At 46.0% G+C, this 21,666-nt stretch overlaps 1 protein-coding gene across 2 annotated transcripts in view; it reads right to left on the reverse strand.

The window, feature by feature from the left end:
- Positions 1–3,195: 3,195 nt before the first annotated feature.
- The window catches only part of LOC116976310 (L-gulonolactone oxidase-like), a 38,883-nt gene continuing 20,412 nt past the window's right edge, over positions 3,196–21,666 (reverse strand). For both annotated transcript variants that reach the window (XM_033026083.1, XM_033026082.1), the window contains exons 7-12: positions 17,615–17,722; positions 11,053–11,129; positions 6,956–7,105; positions 5,289–5,453; positions 4,066–4,156; positions 3,196–3,373 (exon numbers count right to left, since the gene is read on the reverse strand). In XM_033026083.1, the coding sequence (XP_032881974.1) occupies positions 3,245–3,373; positions 4,066–4,156; positions 5,289–5,453; positions 6,956–7,105; positions 11,053–11,129; positions 17,615–17,722 (720 nt within the window). In that variant the 3' untranslated portion in view covers positions 3,196–3,244. The remainder of the gene's footprint in view (positions 3,374–4,065; positions 4,157–5,288; positions 5,454–6,955; positions 7,106–11,052; positions 11,130–17,614; positions 17,723–21,666) is intronic.

Below are 21,666 nucleotides of genomic sequence, written 5' to 3' on the forward strand. Positions count from 1 at the left end.
TAGAGAGTTCAGTGGTTTGCCAGAATGCTGTATGGATTAAAAGGTATTAGCTCAATGGAGATGTCGGAAAAACTTAGATTATTTTCTCTGGAACAACAGAGGCTGAGGGGTGAACTGATAGAAGAATATAAAATTGTGAGAAGTATAGATAGTCAATAAAATCTTTTTCTCAGGGTGGAAGTACCATATAGTATAAAGTGTAGCAAGAGAGAAAGAGTCAAGGAGATTTACGAGTGGGGTTTATTTACATAGAGAGTGATAGGTGCCTGGAACGCACTGCCAGGATAAATGGTAGAAGCCGATATGATGGCATTGTTTAAGGAGAATTTAGACACATGAACAGGCAGGGATGGAGGGAAATGGATCATGTCCAGTTTAAACTGGTATCATGGTCGGCTCAGAATGGTGGGCTGAAGGGCCTGTTCCTATGCTGTGCTGTTCCAAATTTTATGAAAGAGCAATGGCGTTGGACAGACTAGGCTGTTCTTGTGGATGGCTGGTACAGGGTCAATGTGATGGATGAGTGGCCTGTGTATAAATATTAAGGCATTCAGGAATCCTGTGCGAGGCAAGGCAATTAGCATGTTGGGTCAGACTTGGTGAGTGCAGGCAGAGTGAGGGACATGGGTGGAGTAGATAATGGAGGGAATGAGCAAGTTCATTTCTGACCGTAATTGTATTATTTTGGGGTGAAGTGTCGGACCACCAGATGGTGATGGAGCTGTAATAAGTAGTATATCTAGGGAATAATACTGCGTGATCGTCAACCTGAAATGTGAGCTCTAATATTTCTCCAGATACTGCTTTATCTGCTCAATGTTTCCAACATTCCCTGTTTTAAATCTGTCCATGTAATATGCCACAGGTCAAACATTAGCTGGCCATCTTAAAGAGCATGAGAGGAAACTCTCCCTCTGCTCTGCCCAGCCCTCAAATCCATGTTATGTCATAGATGTACATTGAAGGTACTGGTGCTTCCAGTCATCACACCAGAGGACAGTATATATCAGAGAGCCACAGAGGGCAGTCAGCCCCCCCCCCCCCTAGTGCATGACAATCAGCAAGAGGGACAAGTGTCCCTGTGTGATATGTGCAGACGCAGTGAAATAAGATGATGCTTCAATTATCAGCACACTGACCCATTGTCAGGAAAAGAAAGGGACAGACTGTATTCACCCATGGGACCAAAATTCAGTTTAGTTTAAAGATACAGCGGGGAAACAGGCTCTTCGGCCCACCGGGTGAACCCACCGAGTTAAAATATAATGAGCGTTTGACGGCACTGGGCCTGTATTCGCTGGAGTTGAAAAGAATGAGGGGGGAACCTCCTTGAAACGTACAGACTAGTGAAAGGCTTGAATAGAATGGATGTGGGGAGGATGTTTCCACTTGTGGGAGAGTCTAGGACTAGAGGTCACAGCCTCAGAATTAAAGGAAGTTCCTGTAGGAAGGAGATGAAGAATGTATTTATTCCAGAGTGTGGTGAATTTATGGAATGGAGGCCAAGTACACTGTATATGGGCATTTTTAAGGCAGAGGTAGATTCTTGATTAGTACGGGAGTCAGGTTATGGGGAGATGGCAGGAGAATGGGGTTAGGAGGGTGAGATAGGTCAGCCATGATTGAATGGCAGGGTAGACTTGATGGGCCGAATGACCTAATTCTACTCCTACCATTTATGAGTCCATGTCGACCAGCGATCCCTGCACACTAACACTATCCTACACACACTAGGGACAATTTACAATTTTACCGAAGGCAATAAACCTACTACGTCTTTGGAGTGGGAGGAAACCGGAACACCTGGCGAAAACCCACGTGGTCACAGGGAGAACGCACAACCTCCGTACAGACAGCACCCATGGTCAGGATCGAACCCGGGACTCTGGCGCTGTAAGGCAGCAACTCTACCGCTGTGCCACCGTGCCGTGCACTGCAGGTTTGAAATATTTCTAAAACTCACTTTCAAGTGTAGCAACTTGTAATTTAGTACGCAGAGGACTTTGTGATCATTTGATGAATTGTTGGAGGTCACACCGGCATTTGCATTTTAAGAGTAGAATTATCACTTGATTAATATCTGCTGTCTCAGCACTGCTTGTTCCCCCCAGCTATAGTAATTACAGAGAGGCAAGGGGAACCTGAGGTTTACAGCACAGGCAGTGCTTAGCCTGCCCTCTTAGAAATACACAGCATTGAATCAGGCCTTTCGGCACACCTAGTCCATGTCCATCATCAACCACCCATTTATACTGATCCTATTTGTAAAATTCCCTTCACATTCCCATCAACTGCCCAGCTTCCACGTATCGCCTAAAAATCAGGGCCACTTTACAATGGCTAATGAAGCAAATTTCTGGGACCAGTGCACACAGGGGAAACCCATGCTATCACAGGGAGAACGGGCTAACCACACAGACGGCAATGGAGGTTAGAATTGGACCTGGGTCAATGGAACTTCATGACATTAGCTCCAGCATCTGTGTCACTGTGACTCCCTTTCCACCCTCTCTAGAACAGCCGTCCTGGGAATAGGGAAGCAGATCTGTGGGAAAGTGAGAGGGGCGTATCCTAGGACAGGAGCCGGAGGCCAGGTGACCCCACATTCTGTCCGATGGCAGGAGAGTTGTTCACTGGAAAATAACACTTAAGTTATGTACAGGATCGGTACTGACAGGGGAGATTGTATCTCACAATGATTCCAGTGGTCCTGCGGAGAGGCAAAAGCTGAAAAATAATATCCTGCTGGTGAAGAATAATATCCTTCTTCTGACCTGCTGTTTTTGTTTTGGCCAGGCCACCATTTATCACCAGTCCTAACTGCCCTTGAGAAGGTGGGGGTGCCAACGTCTTGATTTGCTGCTGTCCTTCTGGTGAAGGTGCTTCCACAGTGTTGTTGAACAACAGGTTCCAGCATTTCAATGGTTTCTTTATTGTCACAAATATCGGGTACAATGAAACATTTTTTTTGCATACAGCTTAGCAAGACTATCACTGTAAATACACCAGTAGGACTGCAGGAGCTCAGGGCAGTTTGCCACCTTTAGGGGACAAATAGGAATGGGCAAATGTCTTAAGAAACATATCACACAGTATAGAAAACAGGCCCTTTGGTCCATCATGTCCATTCAAACACCCGTCAATACTAATCACAATATCCAAAGCTGAAAGAATAAATCAATAAAAACCCTTCACAAAGTCACCAATAACTTCATTTATTGATGGAGGGGATAAATGTACATTCTTAGAAAAAGGCCTTTTCCAGGAAGTTGTTGAGGAACATTCCCAAAGGATCCAGCTTCTCTCGGATGGAGCAGAAATTTTGGAAAGCAGGATACATGTTTTCAAAGTCCTTGTGGACACAGCTGTTGGCCTGGATTTTCAAGACAGAACAATGATTAGATCAAAAGCAGCCATTTCTGCACATGCCCAGCATGTCTGGCAGCGTCCATCGGGAAAGGTGCACATTCAACCTTTCAATGGCACGCAGTTTTGTAGGTGAATTGGCTTCTGTACATTTTTCCTAGGGTGGAACTAGTGCAAGGTTTGGTTGGCACAGACCCAGTGGGCCAAAGAGTCTGTTTACGGGCTGTATCTCTAAGATGTTCAGATGGATGGGTTTTCAGCACCAGAGGTTGAGGCTGCAGGAAGCATTGAATAAATGGCCTGTTTTTTCACATTGAGTGAACTGAGAAGTGATCTTAGTTTAGTTTAGAGATAGAGTGGAAACAGGCCCTTCGGCCCATCGAGTCCATGTCGACCAGCGACGTCCATAGCCCTATCCGAAGCCAACTCGAGTAAACCTGTACATCTTTGGAGTGTGGGAGGAAACCGGAGCACCCGGAGAAAACCCACACGGTCACAGGGAGAATATACAAACACCATACAGACAGCACCCATGGTTAGGATCGAACCTGAGTCTCTGGCGCTGTAAGGCAGCAACTCTACCACTGCCCCACTGTGTTATTTTAGGATCGAGATCTTGTAATGAAGGCCCTCGCCAAGTTCCTCTCTCCTAGTAGCCGGTTGTGTTTTCCTTGGCAAAGCATAAGCAATGTCACTCACCTTGGCCCAGTGTGGTCTTCCCCCATTCCTCCTCATGATCTCCTCGTACTTTGCCCAATACCTCTTGCGGGGCACCTCCTTACCGTAGGGTCTGCGGGAGATAGGGGGATCACACCAATCAACAGGGAGACACACAGAGGCAGGGGAGCAGCATATTTACCCCAGACTCTGGGACAACAGATGACTTTGACATACAGTAAGTGTTGGCCCTGTTCCATTCTAGAACCATTAACAGACTGTAAATCAATCACAATAGCACACACATGAGGTGTACAGGAGTTGACAGTGGCTAACCCACATGGAATGTACAAAGGCTGACCCAACCCCAATCACAGGGATACAAAAGTCAACATTGGGACACACACAAGCAGTGTACAGTGTCTGTCTGACACAGGGACAAAGATAAGCATGTACAATGGCTGCTTTTAGTTTTAAGTTTTAGTTTTAGAGATGCAGTGTGGAAACAGGCCCTTCAGCCACCAAAACAGTGCCGACCAGCGATCCCCGTACACTTGCACTATCCTACAGACTAGGGACAATTTACAATTACCGAAGCCAAATCAATCTACAAACCTGTACGTTTTTGGAGTGTGGAGGGGAAACCGGAACACCCGGGCAAAACCCAAACGGTCACAGGGAGAACATGCAAACTCCATACAGAGAGCACCCGCCGTCAGGATTGAACCTGGGTCTCTGGCACAGCAAGGCAGCAACTCTACTGCTGCACCACTGTGCCGTCCACTGGGCTGATACTGGAACCTACAGACACTGAGTGGTCAGCATCCAACACTGGGGCATGCACGCAAGGTGTACAGTATCTGACGCATGGACACATACAAGGGGTGTACATCAGCTGATACTGGGGCACATACACAGACAGATACACGCACTGTGGGGGGTGTACAGGGAAGATAGACACAAAATGTTGGAGTCATTCAGCGGGTCAGGCAGCATCTCTGGAGAAAAGGAATAGGTGACCTTTCAAGTCAAACCTTTCAGTCTCAGAAAAATCCTTTCTTCAGAAAAAGGTGAATCGACTTGAAACGTCACCTATTCCTTTTCTCAAGAGATGCTGCCTGACCCATTGAGATGCTCCAGCATTTTGTGTCTATCTTTGGTATAAACCAGCATCTGCAGTTCCTTCTATGGTGAACAGGGTCAGTCGTGGGACGTACTGTCCCATTACCAGGTCTGCTGTCTGCTCCGGATGCCCGTCCCGTTACCTGTACATGATGATGTTAATGAAGCAGCTGTCTTGCTTGTAGCAGGGGCTGAGCGGTATCTCATCAGCACGAACAAACCGCACCTCGACTGGGAAATGGGCCCGAACGTCGGCATTCCTGTCCAGCCATTCCTTCAGCTGAGCCAGCGCGGCGCCTGTCTTGTTGCTGCACCAAGCAACCACAGTGTTGATTAGAAACCTCCCCCATTCCTCATCTTGCCCAGGCTCGGTACCCGAGAAGACGCCAACCCAATAATCCTGGGAATACCATGTCCTAGTTTCATAAAATCAAGCCCAGATGACATTGAACCAGTAGGCAGTCTTATCCAGAGGGGGAAGAAAAGGTGTACTTGAGGAGCTTGTGAGCAGGAGAGAGGTTAAGCAAAACACTATATCTTTCACGGTGAAAGCATCGGGTGGCACAGCTGGTATTGTGCTGGTGCACACCTTCAGTAGCCCCATGTTTGATCCCGAGCTCCGGTGCTGTCTGTGTGGAGTTTGTACGTTCCCTCTGTGAATGTGCGAGTTTCACCTGCTTACTGCGGATTCCTCCCACACCCCAAAGACCCGCGGAAACGGTGGGTTAATTAGTTCCTGTAAAGACCAGGCCCTGTATTAATGGGAATGAGGGGAGAATTTAAAACAAAATATTAGTGTAAACGGGTGTCTGCCAGTGGGCGAGGAGCCGGGTCAGAGGGCCTGTTTCTCTATTCTACCCACAGAAGAGTTCTTTGAGGGCCAATACAGGGGAAATAGTAGATAATATATTTGGATTTTCCAAAATGTATTTGCCGAGTATCTACGGAAATCTCACTCTAAGGGTTTATGGGGATAAGGATAAAATGTAAAAGATTGGATAACTGCCAGAAAGTAGAAATAAAACAACCATTTTCAAATTGGTAAGCTACAGATAGTGATATACCTGTCAGTGCAGCCATGAGAGTCTGTATTAATGACCTGCATGAAGAGTTAGTGTAAAGAGTTATAGTTTGCTGGTGATATAAGAATAAGAGAGGCAGTGAATGGTGAGGGGATCACAGCAACCTTGCATAGGGTCGTAGGCTGTGAGAGGGAAAAATAGTTGGCACAATGCTGATTATAATGATGCCAGCTAATCTCCATTCCCTGCACATGATCCATATCCCTCCATTTGATGCATATCCATGTGTCTATCTAAAAGCATCTTAAACACCACTATCATATCTGCTTCCACCACCACCATTCCAGGCACCCGCCGCCCTCTGTAGGAAAATAGACAGTGTCAAGGATCAGCTGTTGAATAGCACAACTGCCGTAGGGATAGTGTAGCCAACTCATGCTCCTCATATATTCTCATTAGGCTTCAGGCAGTAACCTTGTGGGGCACAAATTGTGGGTGGAAACCCTCCAAATACAAATACCACAGGAGGCGGAGAGCAGACTGGATGAGATGGGGAGACTGAGAGAGTGAGGGAAGAGATGGTGAGGAGAATGAGAAATTCAAGAGGGAAAGTTGCATGGTCTGAGAGATGCGAGGGGTAAGAAGTCAGAGCGGAAAGGAAGGGTGATAAGAAGTGGCTTAATGGAGAGAGGTTGAGAGGATGGAGAAACAATGAGCGAGGTTTAGATGTTCCAACACCCCTCTCCCCACCCTCCCCACCAGTCGCACAGAGGGGAGAGGCTGCTTACATGGGGATGGCCCAGTCTGACACGTGTTGCTTGAAGAGGCACTCAAAGTTGAAAGCTTTGTCACTCCGTTTCACCTGCGTGACCTTTGCCGAATAAACAAGCCAATAGAAAAAGCGAGTGACCCAGGGCACCAGGCGGGGGAAGAGGGCGCTGCAAAATAAAAGTCAGTGGTCAGGATTGGACTTCATTGAGCCGGGGTCAAGGTGCAAGGGTCAAAGATCAAGCGGGAACATATAAATGTTAGCCTTATCTTCTAGACCATCACCTCAGCATCTAAAATGTGGTCACATTCAGTTGGCAGGCACCCTTGTTCGCACATCTGATGCCAAAGTCTAGTGCAAACACCCTCAACACAATAGTGGCAAGGGATTACCATCAGCAGGGAGAAAATGCTTTAACAACAAGCGCACAGAATCGTTAAAAAAAAGTTAACAGCCCCATCCTGTCGTGGGAATTCCTGTCAAAACTGAGGGAAGTTTCAGGCAGACACTGAGCACCTCAAGTATCTCGGATCATGGACGTCAAACAAAAACAGCATCTCACAGCCCAAACATATTGTCTGTTTAGTTCAAGAAAGAACTGCAGATGCTGGAAAAATCGAAGGTAGACAAAAATGCTGGAGAAACTCAGCGGGTGAGGCAGCATCTATGGAGCGAAGGAATAGGTGACGTTTCGGGTCGAGACCCTTCTTCAGACTGTTTCGTTTAGTTTAGTTTAGAGATAAACAGCTAGTGCATGGGGGATCGCTGGTCAGCGCGGACTTTTTCCGCGTTCTATCTCCAAACTAAGCTACACTTCCTGTTTAAGAAGGAACTGCAGATGCTGGAAAATCGAAGGTAGACAAAAATGCTGGAGAAACTCAGCGGGTGCAGCAGCATCTATGGAGCGAAGAAAATAGGCAACGTTTCGGGCCGAAACCCTTCTTCAGACCAAACCAGCTACACTTCCGTCTGAAGAAAGGTCTCGACCCTGAAACGTCACCTATTCCTTCGCTCCATAGATGCTGCCTCACCCGCTGAGTTTCTCCAGCGTTTTTCTCTACCTACACTAAAAAGGATGCAGGTTGTGTGCATGGTGTCATACTGTGATACTCCAGCAGAGGGCAGTGCTCAGCCAATATCAAATCCCCAGATTTGCTTGATAATGGATGAGAGGAGCCTCTTGTTTTACCAACTTCTCCCCTGCCTACCTTCCCAACCCTCAGCTCCCCCGAGGCAACTCGATTTGTTCTAAAACTGCCCTCATAACTCTGACCTAGTTTTAACCCTGATAAACAGTAAAAACATCAGACACAACCCTCCTCAGCATGGCGCGTTCAATGGTGGGGAGGGTTGTGTCTGATGTTTTTACTTGAGGTTCAGCCTCAAGAAAGTGGCATCCGTCATCAAGGATCCCCACCATCTCAGACTATGCTGCGAAAATGGGGCAGGCGGTACAGAAGCCTGAAGTCCCACTCCACCAGGTTCAGGAACAGCTACTTTCCCCACAAGGTTCTTGTAGAACACAAGTGCTGGAGTAACTCAACGGTCAGCATCTCTGGGGAACATAGATAGGTGATATTCCGGGTTGAGACCCTTCCACAGACCTCATGTTCACCTATCCATGTCCTCCAGAGATGATGCCTGACTTGCTGAGTTACTCAAACACTTTGTGTCCTTTTGTGCATTAACCAGCGTATGCATTTCCTTGTTTCTAGGTTCTTATACTGACCTGTACAACTCTAATACTAACTCAGTAACTGAACTCTATGGACAACTTCTTGCACTAATATGGACTCATTTATTCTGATTGTGTTTTGCACTAATGTCTTGTTTTTCTTTCGTAGTCTTTTCTTTTTACTGCCTTGCAGAATTTTATGTCTAATTTATGTATTTCTTTGTTATGAGTGTATATGCCTGTGATGCTGCAAGCAAGATTTTCACTGTACATGTACCTCACCATACCTGTGCATTTGACAATAAAAAGGATAGACACAAAATGCTGGAGTAACTCCGCAGGTTAGGCAGAATCTTTGGAGAAAAGGAAAAGGTGACGATTCGGGTCAAGGGAAGAAGAGTGTCGACCCGAAACATCACCTATTCCTTCTCTCCAGAGATGCTGCCTGACCTGCTGTCACTCCAGCATTTTGTGACTATCTTCAGTGTAAACCAGTTTGTTCCCACACATATGACAATAAACTTGACTTGAAACCTACCTTTGTACCACAGCACCCAGTGTCCAAATTACCCACGACAATTGACTGGAAAATGCTTGAGGTTGGTTCATGTGCAGAGATTTTAAAGATCACATTGAATTTAGTTTAGTTTAGAGATACAGCGCGGAAACAGTCCCTTTGGTCTACCGAGTCCGCACCGACCAACAATCCCCACATATCAACACTGCCCTACAATTGTACATTTAAAACCAAGCCAATTAACCTACAGTACATATTTGGAGTGCGGGAGGAAACCTAAGATCTCAGAGGAAACCCACGCAGGTCACGGGGAGAATGTACAAAAGCTCCGTACAGGCAGCACCCATAGTCAGGATCGACCCCGAACCTCTGGCGTTGTAAGGCAGCAACTCGACTGCGGCACCACGTCCTATTGATTAACACTTGAGATGTTTGTGGTTATCTTAAATGTGGATTAAGGAGTCGAGGTTGAAACTGGCTCTTCTGGAGCATTAAGGCTGGGCCGCTGAGGTTGTGGAACGGTTGGCTGAGAGGTTAACAACAGGAAACATCGGGAGGATGGAACTGGAGGAATGCAGGATTGGGGAAGGTCCCAGAGAGCAGGGGGCGAAAGACCCGGAGATTTTTCATGTCGGTGAAAGGGCAGCACGGTGGCGCATAGGTAAAGTACTGTACCACTGCGAGACGTACCACTGTATCACTGTACCACTGCGAGACGTACATAGGCCAATTGGCTTGGTATCATTGTAAATTGTCCCTAGTGTTTGTGGGATAGTGTTGTGTGTGGGAATCGCTGGTCGGTGCGGACTCTGGCTTGAAGGGTCTGTTTTTACGATGTATTTCTAAACTATAAACTAAACTAAACTAGGGAGGAATTTGAAGATGAACACGAGGAATTTAAAGGTAAGGTGTTGTTGAATCCAGAGCCAGGGTGGGTGCTGGGGACAGATGTATGGAGGTTTTGTGCAAGGACACGGGCAGTCGTTATCAAGATGGGCACTAACTGTTCCTTGAACTGCCACTGTTTCAGAGGGCAGTTTAACATCAGCCATGTAGGGCGGCACAGTAGCGCAACAGTAGAATTGCTGCCTCACAGCACCAGAGTTCCGAGTCTGATCCTGACTACGGATGCTGTCTGTACAGAGTTTGTACGTTTTCCCGGTGACCACATGGGGTTTCTCCGGGTTCCCTGTTTTCCACCCACATTCCCAAGATGCGCAAGTATGTAGGTTAATTGGCTTCTTTAAATTGCCCCTTGTGTGTAGGATGCGAACCTGGGATAACATAGAATTTAGTGTATGGTGTATCGCCATGGACTTGGTGGGCCACAGGCCCTGTTTCTTCGCTGCATCTTTAAAACTAAAACCAAACAAAACATGTTTGTGATCAGAATTCACACACAGGCTAGACTGGGGAAGGTGATACGTTTTCTCCCCTGAAACAAAGACTCAAATGGATTTTCTATGAATCTATTTTCCTTCCAAAATTGTTCAATGAATTTCAGATCCCTGGGTCTCTGTGATGGAATTTGAACTGTCCCTGGGGCATTGGTCCAAACCTTTGGGAATTGGACAGATATGGAGGGTAGATAATGGGAGTGTAGCCAGGGGTTTGCAATGGCTAATGAGTTTATATGCAATGAGTTCCTCCAACAATTTTGTGCATAGATGCTGCTGCACCCGCTGAGTTCCTCCAGCAATTTTGTGCATAGATGCTGCTGCACCCGCTGAGTTCCTCCAGCAATTTTGTGTACCTTTGCAATGGCTATATCTTGGTGTGTGATCTTCAACCTGCACTCCAATGGGCTTGGGGCTCCCGGGTTGGGATCGGAGACCTGAGACGTTACTCAGGGAGTTTGGCGATTTAAGGGTCGGGAGTTGACCTTTAACCCCAGGCTGGTAGGATGGGCGATTCTCCAACTGACCTGATCCACAGAAGCAGCTCCAGCAGATAGTAGCCAACAGCGTAGTCCCACAGCCAATTGGAGGTGGTCTTGATCGGCTGTTAGAGACAAACCACAGCGCGGATGTGAGAGAGAAAGAGAGTGCGAGAGGGAATGGGGGGAGTGCGAGAGAGAGATAGGGGGAGAGAGAGAGAGAGGGGGGGAGGGGATGAGAGGGAGAGAGAGAGAGGTGGAGTGAGAGGGAAAGAGAGATGGAAGGGTAGTGAGGGAGAGACAGGGAGAGAGTGAGAGGGAGAGGGGGTAGTGAGGGAGAGGAGGAGTGAGAGAGAGAAGGGGGAGTGAGAGAGAGAGAGAGAGAGGGGGGGGGTGAGAATGTGAGTTGGAGAGAGAGAGAGAGGGGGGTGCGAGGGAGAGAGAGAGATAAAGGGGGGGGGGGTGAAAGGAGGAAAGAGAGAGAGAGAGAGAGAGATAGGGGGAGTGAGAGATGGAGAGAGAGAGATGGGGCAGTAGACCCACACCTCGGAAAGGTATCTGAGGGACCTTCCCTGTTATCCCTCGTGCACAGAATGCCCGGGGCCCTTGCAGCTAATGTCCACAGCATTGAATCCTTGTGGACCTCTTCCCCATCTTGAAGTGATTATTGATAGTCACACAGCACGGCAACGGACCCTTCAGCTGTCCAAGCTAGTCCCATTTGCTCATGTTCAACCCATACCCTTATAAACCTATCCCATCCATGTACCTGTCTGGATGACTTTTGAGTAAACTCAGATTGTTTTCTCTGGAGCAACAGAAGAGGAGACGTGTTGGAAGTGTATAAAACTATTAGAGGCAATAATAGCATGCACTGTCAGAATCTTCTTCCCAGGGTGGAAATGCCATAGAAGGCATAGGTATTATGTGAAAGGAGGAAAATGTAAAGGAGATGTGCGGAGACTTTTTTTACACAGAGTGGATGCCTAAAACACATTGCCAGAGGTGGAGGTGGAAGCAGATAAGGTTGGGGCATTAAAGAGGCTTTTAGATGGGCACACAGATATGGAGGGAATGGAGGGATATGGATCACGTGCGTGTAGAGGAAATTAATTTAGCATTGGCGCAGATATGGTGGGCCAAAGGGCCTATTTCTGTTATACTTTTTATATTGTTAATGTTTTAATTGTACCCACCTACAATGCATTCAGAAAGTATTCACCCCCCTTCACTTTTTCCATATTTTGTTACATTACAGCTTTATTTTAAACTGGATTAAATTCTTTTTTTTAAATCATCAATCTACACACAATACCCCACAATGAAGAAGCGAAAACAGGTGTTTAGAAATTTTTGCAAAGTAATTAAAAATAGCACATATACATATGTATTCAGACCCTTTGCTATGACACTCAAAATTGAGCTTAGGTTCATCCTGTTAGACTATAGACAATAGATGCAGGAGTAGGCCATTCGGCCCTTCAAGCCAGCACCATTGATTATCCTTGAGATGTTTCTACAACTTGATTAGAGTCCATCATTGGTAAATTAAATTGATTGGACAAGATTTGGAAAGGCACACACCTGTCTATATAAGGTCCCACAGTTGACAGTACATGTCAGAGCAAAAACCAAGCCATGAAGACGAAGGAATTGACCGTAGACCTCCGAGACAGGATTGTGTCGAGACACAGATTTGGGCAAGGGTATAAAACACGTTCTGCAGCATTGCAGGTCCTGAAGAGCACTGTAGCCTCCGTCATTCTTAAATGGAAGAACTTTGGAACCACCAGGACTCTTCATGGAGCTGGTCGCCTGGCCAAACTGAGCAATCGGGGGAGAAGGGCCTTGGTCAGGGTGGTGACCAAGAACCCGATGGTCACTCTGTCAGAGCTCCAGAGTTCCTCTGTGGAGATGGGAGAACCTTCCAGAAGGACAACTATATCATCAGTGCTCCACTAATCAGGCCTTTATGGTAGATTGGCCAGACGGAAGCCACTCCTCAGTAAAAGGCACATGACAGCCCGCTTGGAGTTTGCCAAAAAGGCATGAGAAACAAGATTCTCTGTTCTGATGAAACCAAGATTGAACTCTTTGGCCTGAATGCCAAGCGTCACGTCTGGAGGAAACCAGGCACCGCTCATCACCTGGCCAATACCATACCTACGGTGAAGCATGGGGGTGGCAGCATCATGCTGTGGGGATGTTTTTCAGCGGCAGGAACTGGGAGAATAATCAGGATCGAGGGAAAGATGAACGGAGCAAAGTACAGAGAAATCCTTGATGAAAACTTGCTCCAGAGCATTTTGGACCTCAGACTGGGGCGGAGGTTTACCTTCCAACAGGACAACGACCCTAAGCACACAGCCAAGACAACGCATGAGTGGCTTTGTGACAAGTCTGTAAATGACTTGTTTTCGCTTTTTTATTATGGGGCTTTGTGTGTAGATTGGTAATAAAAAAATGAATTAAATCCATTTTAGAATAAGGCTGTAACGTAACAGAATGTGGAAAAAGTGAAGGAGTCTGAATACTTTCTGAATGCACTGTATACCACTGCCTCTGGCAGTTTGTTCCACAAACCCATCACCCTCCGTGTGAAAATGTTGCCACTCAGATCTTCTTTAAATCTCCCCCCTCTCATCTTAAAGCTATGCCCTCTAGTTATAGAATCCTCTATCCTGAGGAATGACTGTGATCATCCACCTTATCTATGCTCGTCATTATCTTACTAAACTGTGACTAGGTCACTCCTCAGTCTCAGTTCTGTCAGTTCAGTTTAGTTTATAGTCACGTGTACCGAGGTACTGTGAAAAGACTCCTACACTGCAGGGAAATCAGACCTAGCCTATCCAGCCACCCCTTATAACTAAAGCCCTCCTGTCCTGGTAACATCTTTGTGAATATCTTTGATGTTCCATCCCCTGCTCCCCCTACCCACATTATGCCTCAAGTCTTGTCGGAGGGCACAAGCTCCTGTTCAGTAGAAAAGCCACACTCACACCTAAACTCTTGCTTGCACATTGGGAGGGTGGATTGAAGCTGGGTTAGGTCTGGGGTAGAGAGGATGGAGGGTCATTGTAGGAAGGATGGTGAGAGGTTTCTAGGTGGTGGATTGTTGCTGGGACAGTGCCTTCAGAAGGAATTCTGGTCATGTCACAGCCTTCTGTAAGACCAGCACTCTGAGTCTAGCCCAGTCAGAATAGAATAAGGGAAACTCCCAAATGAGTCTTTCTTTTTTCTCCTTGTCTCTCTCTTTCTCCTACTTTGTCTTTATCCTGTTAATTCACATTCTCTCTCTCTATCTCTCCCTCTGTTTCCCTGTCTATTTATGACTCACTATTTCTGCCCGTCTCTCTCTCTCTCCCTTGATTTTGCTGCCCCTCTCTCTCTCTGTCTCCCATTGTGTATATTTCTTTTCTCCCTATCTCCCTTTCTCTCTCTCACTGTTCTCTCTGTCTCTTTTCCACTGTGTATCGTTCCCTCTCTATTTTCTCTCTCTCCATTTGTTTCTGTTTCTGTCTCTCTCTGCTTCTCTCCCACACCCCGAATATCTCCTTCCCTCCTCCTCTCTCTCTCCAGCCTCCTCTCTTTATTTGTCTCTGTCCCTGTCTCTGCTTGTCTGTCTGTATGTATGTCTTTCTCTTTCTACCCCACCCCTCTCTCTGTCTCTCTCACATTCTTCCCCTCTCCTTCTCTATGCATGCTTTCTTTCTCACTCTCTGGCCTTCTTTCTCTCTGCCCCTCAAACTTCCCTCCCCATCCCTTCACTCAAAAAATATAAGTAAGTAGACAACAGGAACTGGGCATTTTGCTGAATAATAAACATTGATGGTGTTGCATCCACAGTGTTTGTGTAATGAAGCGACAAGGGAAGCTAGCGATCTCATCAGGTGGGCTGTTTTCAATTTACCTCTGATTCTGGAGAATTGTGATTGATCTTGAAAAATATCATGATTCATGAGAACAGCAGCTGAGATGTTTCAGCACTAGGCATGACTCCCTCGGTCACACATTGCTCAGTGCAGCACGTTTCAGGTCATCAGGGAGTGGGATCGTATTACTGTCATAGTCAGAACCATAAAGCACGGAAGGGGACCATTCGGCCCAACCTGTCCATCTAAGGTCCCATTTGCCCATGTTTGACATTTCCCTCCAAACCCTTCCCATCCATGTACCTGTCCAAGTGTCTTTTTAACATTGTCATTGTATCTCCTTAACTATTTCCCCTGGCAGATCCCTCCATATATGCCGATCACTCTGTGTGAAAAAGTTCCCCTCAGCTTCCTACTAAATCTTTCCCTTCTCACCTAAACTGATCTGCTCTAGTTTTTGATTCCCATTCCCTGGAAAACAATATTGTACGTTCACTTTATCTATGCCCCTCGCGATTTTATACATGGACGTCACTCTTAGTCTACTAGTACTCCGAGGAATAAAGTCCAAGGCTGCCCAACCACCTCCTATAACTCAGTCCCTTGAGTCCTGGCAATATCTTTGTAAATCTTCCTTGCCTTCTTTCCAGTTTAATGATGCCTTTAAAAACAGATTAATCAAAACTGAACACAATGCTCCAAATGTGGCCCCACCAACGTTTTGTACAACTGATAGAATGTCTCAACTCCTGTTTTCAATAACTTGAGTGATGAAGGCCTGCATGCCAAATATTTTTTGCACCACTTTGTCAACTTATGATGCCACTTTCAGGGAAGTATGTATTTGTACTCCTCGGTCCCTCAATTCTACAACACTCACAGGACCCTGTGAAGGTCCTGCCCTTGTTTGGCTTCCAAAAAGCAACACCTCATACTTATCTGAATTGAACACCATTTGTCATTCAGCCTACTTACCAAGCTAACTAAGCTATAGCTATAACCTTTGACAATCTCCTTTATTGTCTACAATACCTATTTTAATATCTTCTACAAACTTGGTATTGCACATTTTCACCCATTCGTCACAGACCTCCAGTCCAAAAAACAAACTTCCACCATCACACTCTGCTGTTTACAATCAGATCAATTATGTCCAGTTAGCTATCTCTTCCTGGGTCCATGCGATTTGACCTCCCAGTCTAGCCTACCTTGTCAAAGGTCTTGCTGAAACCCATATAGGCAATGTCCACTGCTCTGCCCTCATCAATCCTCTCGGTGAGCTCTTCAAAAAACGTTCATAGATATGTGAGATAATATTTCTTCATACAAGGCCATGCTGATTGCTACTGAGGGAGTGCAGCGTAGGTTCACCAGGTTAATTCCCGGGATGGCGGGACTGACATATGATGAAAGAATAGATCAACTTGGCATATATTCACAGGAATTTAGAAGGAAGAGAGGGGCTCATATACAATTCTTAAGGGATTAGACAGGCTATATGCAGGAAAAATGTTGGGGGAGTCCAGAACCAGGGGTCACGGTTTAAGAATAAGGGGTAGGCCATTTAGGACTGAGATGAGGAAAACATTTTCAACCAGAGAATTGTGAATCTGTGGAATTCTCTGCCACAGAAGGCAGTGGAGGCCAATTCAAGAGTGAGTTAGATATAGCTGTTAGGGCTAATGGAATCAAGGTATATGGGGAAAAAAGCAGGAACAGGGTACTGATTCTGGATGATCAGTCATGATCATATTGAATGGCATTGCTGGCTCAAAGGGCCGAATGGCCTACTCCTGCACCTACTTTCTAGGTTTCTGATTATCCCTAAAAATGTCCTTGTCTCTCCAAATGCATGTTGATCCTGTCCCTGAAGAATCCCCCCCGGATCTGACCTACCACTGGCTTATAGTCCCCTGACTTCTCCTTGAGTCTTTCTTAAATAATAATACAAAGTTAGCCACCATCTAGTCTTTTGTCACCAATGGCTAAAGATGAACCAAATGTCTTTGCAGGGGACTTGCAATTTTTCTTCCCTAGCCTCCCAGAAGTTGCAAGAATGGATTTGGCCAGGCTGTGGGGATGTATCCACCTTGATTTGCTTTAAGATAGCCAACTTTGCTAATTCTGAAATGATCCAAGACACCACATTTCATAAAACCATTCCTTGTCTCCTTCTTTGCCCTAATCAGAACGTCAATATATCTCATTAACCACTGCTCCCTTCACCCTAACAGCAACATGCTGTCTCTGAATTCAAACCATTAGCCTTCTCCCTAATAGGTACATGCTGTCCCTGAGCTCCTGCGATCAATATCATACCTGTAAAAGCCTTCCAATTGCCACATGTTCCTTTACCTGCTAACAGTCTCACCCTGCAAGATCATGTTGAATGCCACCAGAATTAACCTTGCCCTAATGTAAATTATTCGAGTGTAATCATGTATTGACATTCCGCTGATGCAACAAAAAGCTTTTCACGTGACAATAATCTGAACTGTAAACTACGGGACCTTAACTTGTGGACCAGTCCTATCTTAGTCCATAACTATTTAAAAATGAATAGTATTATGGTCACTGGACCCAAAGTGCTCCCCCACAGACACTCAGTCACTTGCCCTACCTCGTTCCCCAAGAGGAGGTCCAGTGTTGTGCCCTCTCTAGTGTGGCCCTCTGTACATTTATTGCAGTGACTAGTGACACAGAAACTCGGAGAGCAAAGGTATGGAGCACTGCACCTTGTCCGTGTGGTTGCCGTAGAATACCGTGGTCTTCTCCGTGTGAGGAAACCAGAGGAAGCGGAAATACTCCGACTGTTTCAGGTGAATGTCCAGATCATTCAGAACCTGCAGGTGTTCAAAGACAGACACAAAATGCTGGAGTAACTTAGCGGGTCAGGCAGCATTTTTGGAGAAAATGAGAAGGTGACGTTTCAGGTCGAGACCCTTCTTCAGACCTGTGTTTACAGACAATTGTTCAGATCTCTAGCAAGTCCCTGCACGCAGAGATAATCATTCACACCACATCCATTCTAGCTGAACAAATTGTCAATCTCATCGCTTTTTATACGCATTTGCCATACACAAATTGGATGCATTCCAACATTACAGCGCTATCTATATAACAAGACCATTCAGGCTGAAGATACATTGAGATTGAAGAGAATGCAATGGAGAATCCTTGTGAAGAAATATTCTCTTTTCCCCTAATGTTATTCACTCCAAGGCAAAGCCGCCCTCTAGACTGGCACCCCATCCACCACCCTAAACATTCACTCCCTCCACCACTGGTACAGAGTGGCTGCAATGTGTACCGTGTACAAAATGTACTGCAGTTACTCACCCAGCCTATTCCCACAGCACCTCACCTCAGACATCGAGGATAAGGACAGCAGGTGCAGAGAAATACCAAGCACATCAATGCAATCTGAGGAAAGCCCATCAACACCTCCACTACCTTAGAAGATCCAAAATTTTTGGTATGTCGACGAATACTCTCGTGAACATCTACAGGTGTACAGCAGAGAGCATATTGACTGGATGCATCATGACCTGGTTCAACAACCCGAACGCCCAGGAACAAAGACATTTGCAAGAAATGGTCAACACTGCCCAGTCCATCACGGGTACTTACCTTCCTACTACTGAAGGTATCTACAGGAATCGCTGCCTCAGAAAGACAGCCAGCATCATCAGAGAACCTCACCACCCTGGCTACACTTTCATTTCACTCCTGCCATTGGGAAAAAGGTTCAGGAACCTGAATACAGTAATGTCTAGATTCACAGGATACTATGTTTACATATCTGCTGTGCTGCTGTAAGTAAGAAGTTAATTGTTCCATTTCGGGACATATGACAATAAAACACTCTTGACTATTCTTGGAGTCCCACACCATCCCAACTAGGAAATATATTCCCACTCTGTTGTAACCACCGGTCAAATTGCTGCAACTCCCTCCCCATCAGCAGGAGCCCCTTCACTAGAGGTTTAGAGAACAGCGTGGAAACAGGCCATTCAGTCCGTGCTAACCAATGATCACTCATACACTAGTTCTACCCTACACACTACGGACAATTTACAGAAGCTAACTAACCTGCAAACCTGCATGTCTTTGGAGTGTGGGATGAAACCAAGGTACCCAGAGAAAACCCACGTGGTCACAGGGAGAATTTACAAACTTCATACAGACAATGTAGTTAGGATCAAACCCGAGTCTCTGCTGCTGTAAGGCAGCAAAACTACTGCAGTGCCACTGTGCTGCCCCTTGCTACCACTGTAGAAAGACTACAGCAGTTCACCAGCACATTTTCACCTGATTCTCGAGGGCAGTCAACAGCGAACAGTGAATGATGGCATTCATCAATGCCTACATCTAAGAAACATATGTTATTTTGTACTTCTACATAATGGATATGTGTCATAGAGGGTTATAGAGTCGTACGTTGTGGAAACAGGCCCTTCGGCCCAACTTGCCCACACCGACCAGTTTGTCCCATCTTCACTAATTCCATCTGCCTGCATTTGGCCCATATCCCTCTAAACCATCCTATCCATGTACCAATCTAAATGTGTAGGAATGAATTGCAGATGCTGGTTTTCACCAAAGATAGACACAAAATGCTAGAGTAACTCAGCGGGTCAAGCAGCATCTCTGGAGAAAAGGAATAGGTCTGAAGAAGGGACTCGACCCGAAACGTCACATATATATATTTTTCTCCAGTGATGGTACTTTTTTCTCCACTGAGTTACTTCAGCAATTTGTGTCTATCTACCAGTCTAAATGTTCCTTAAATGTTGTGATAGCACCAGCCTCAACTACCTCCTCCGCCAGCTCGTTCCATAAACCCACTACCCTTTGTGTGAAAAAGTTACCCCTCAGGTTCCTATTAAATCTTTTCCCCCCTCACCTTAAACCTATGAAATGTGATTAGCTGCTGGGTCAGGGGGTTCGAAGCTCTGCCAAAAGTGTTGGGTGGAGTGGCCGGTTGCATTGTACACTGAGAGTCTCAGATTGACTGTCTGATTTCATTGCAAGGAAGGATAACGGATGCAGACTTTAGAAGTTGGCAGCAACGAGAGCTAAACTCTCAGAGAAATAGAGCAGAAGCAATTTAATGGAAGAGTCAGACTGCCTGCTGCAGAATTTCACAGCAGTCGTAGCCCGAGGCAGACTGAGCTCCATCAGGTTTATGTGGGTCACTGGCCTAAGGTTGCACATGACTATAATGCACAAACGAGGACAATGAAGGCAGGAGAGTGTAACTAACTAGAAGCATCTACAAGGCTGTCTCTGCCTCACACTATTTATTCATGTGTGCTTTGGGAATACAGGCACAGTGCTTATTGACAGTGACGCTCTGGAAAGGCATCCTCATAGATACAGATGGAATGGCATTACTGTGCTAATGTACATGCATTTGCACCTTATCTATACACCTTATCTATACATCCCGCCACACTCAAACACAACATCTATACATCCTGTCACACTCAAACACAACCTTTTGTTCACCCTCATTGGGACCTTTACGTAACGTGTGAAAAATCACTTGTCTTCTGTTTGTGCTTAGTGTCATGGCTTCATACAGCATGGAAACAGCCCTGCAATCCACAGTGTCTGCAGTGACGTTGATGCCAATCTAAATAACCTCATCTGCCTGTACATGATCTGTATCCCTCCATTCCGTGCCTATACACGTGTCTGTATAAATGCCTCATCTCGTTTACAAACTGACCCTGCAGCCATAATCCTACCTCAGGAATGGAAACATGGCAGCATCCTGGGTTCCACATTCTTCCTATAGTAAGGTGAGCAGAACTGCAGGCAATGCCCTAGGTAGTGATTTAACTGCAGTTTTATACAGGTGCAACATGATTTATTGACTTTTACACCCATTGCACTGATCATTGAAGGCAAGCTCGATACACTTTAAGCAAGCAAATGTCAGCACCCTTTAACACACAGACTCCCGAAGCAGACTTTCTATTCCAAGCTGTATCTTGGGAAGACGTTCCCAGGTGAACAGAGGAAAGGATTCAAGGAGACACAAGAAACTGCAGATATTTGAATCTTTTGAACAAAAGAACAACTGCTGAGGGACTCAGTGGGTCAGGCAGTATCTATGGAGGGGAATGATTTTAGAATTTAGAGATACAGCGTGGAAACAGGCCCTTCGGCCCACCGAGTCCATGCTGACCAACGATCATGCCCTACACTAGCACTATCCTACACACACGGGGGACAATTGTACTATTTTACCAATCCAATTAACCAATAAACCTGTAAGTCTTTGAAACGTGGGAAGAAACGGGATATCCCAGAGAAAACCCACGCAGGTCACGGGGGGGTGGGGGGGGCTCACATACACACACAAACACACGCACACAGACACTTGCACACTCACTTGCACAAGCCTATATACATGTATTTGTACACACACACACTAACACAGGCATGCTCACACACACAGACAAACAAACAAACACACACATACATGCAAGCCTACACACATGTATTTGCTAACACATGCACTCACACATGCAGGTGTAAGCCTACATACATGCATTTGCACAAACACACACACTAACACATGTGCATACACACACACACACACACACACGTAAGGGGTCGCACTCGAACTGATTACTCTAGTTGAAGGTGGGGCTGTGCTAGGCTGATCGATGCAGGGTCAGTGCACTGGACCAGTCTGGCCGCAGTCATGTCTCCCAGCAAGTGGCAGTAAGCAGGTCATTATTAATGTGTAACCAGCCGATGCCAGGGCCCTGAG

This window comes from Amblyraja radiata, chromosome 8 (assembly GCF_010909765.2).
Source record: "Amblyraja radiata isolate CabotCenter1 chromosome 8, sAmbRad1.1.pri, whole genome shotgun sequence".
NCBI lineage: Eukaryota > Metazoa > Chordata > Chondrichthyes > Rajiformes > Rajidae > Amblyraja > Amblyraja radiata.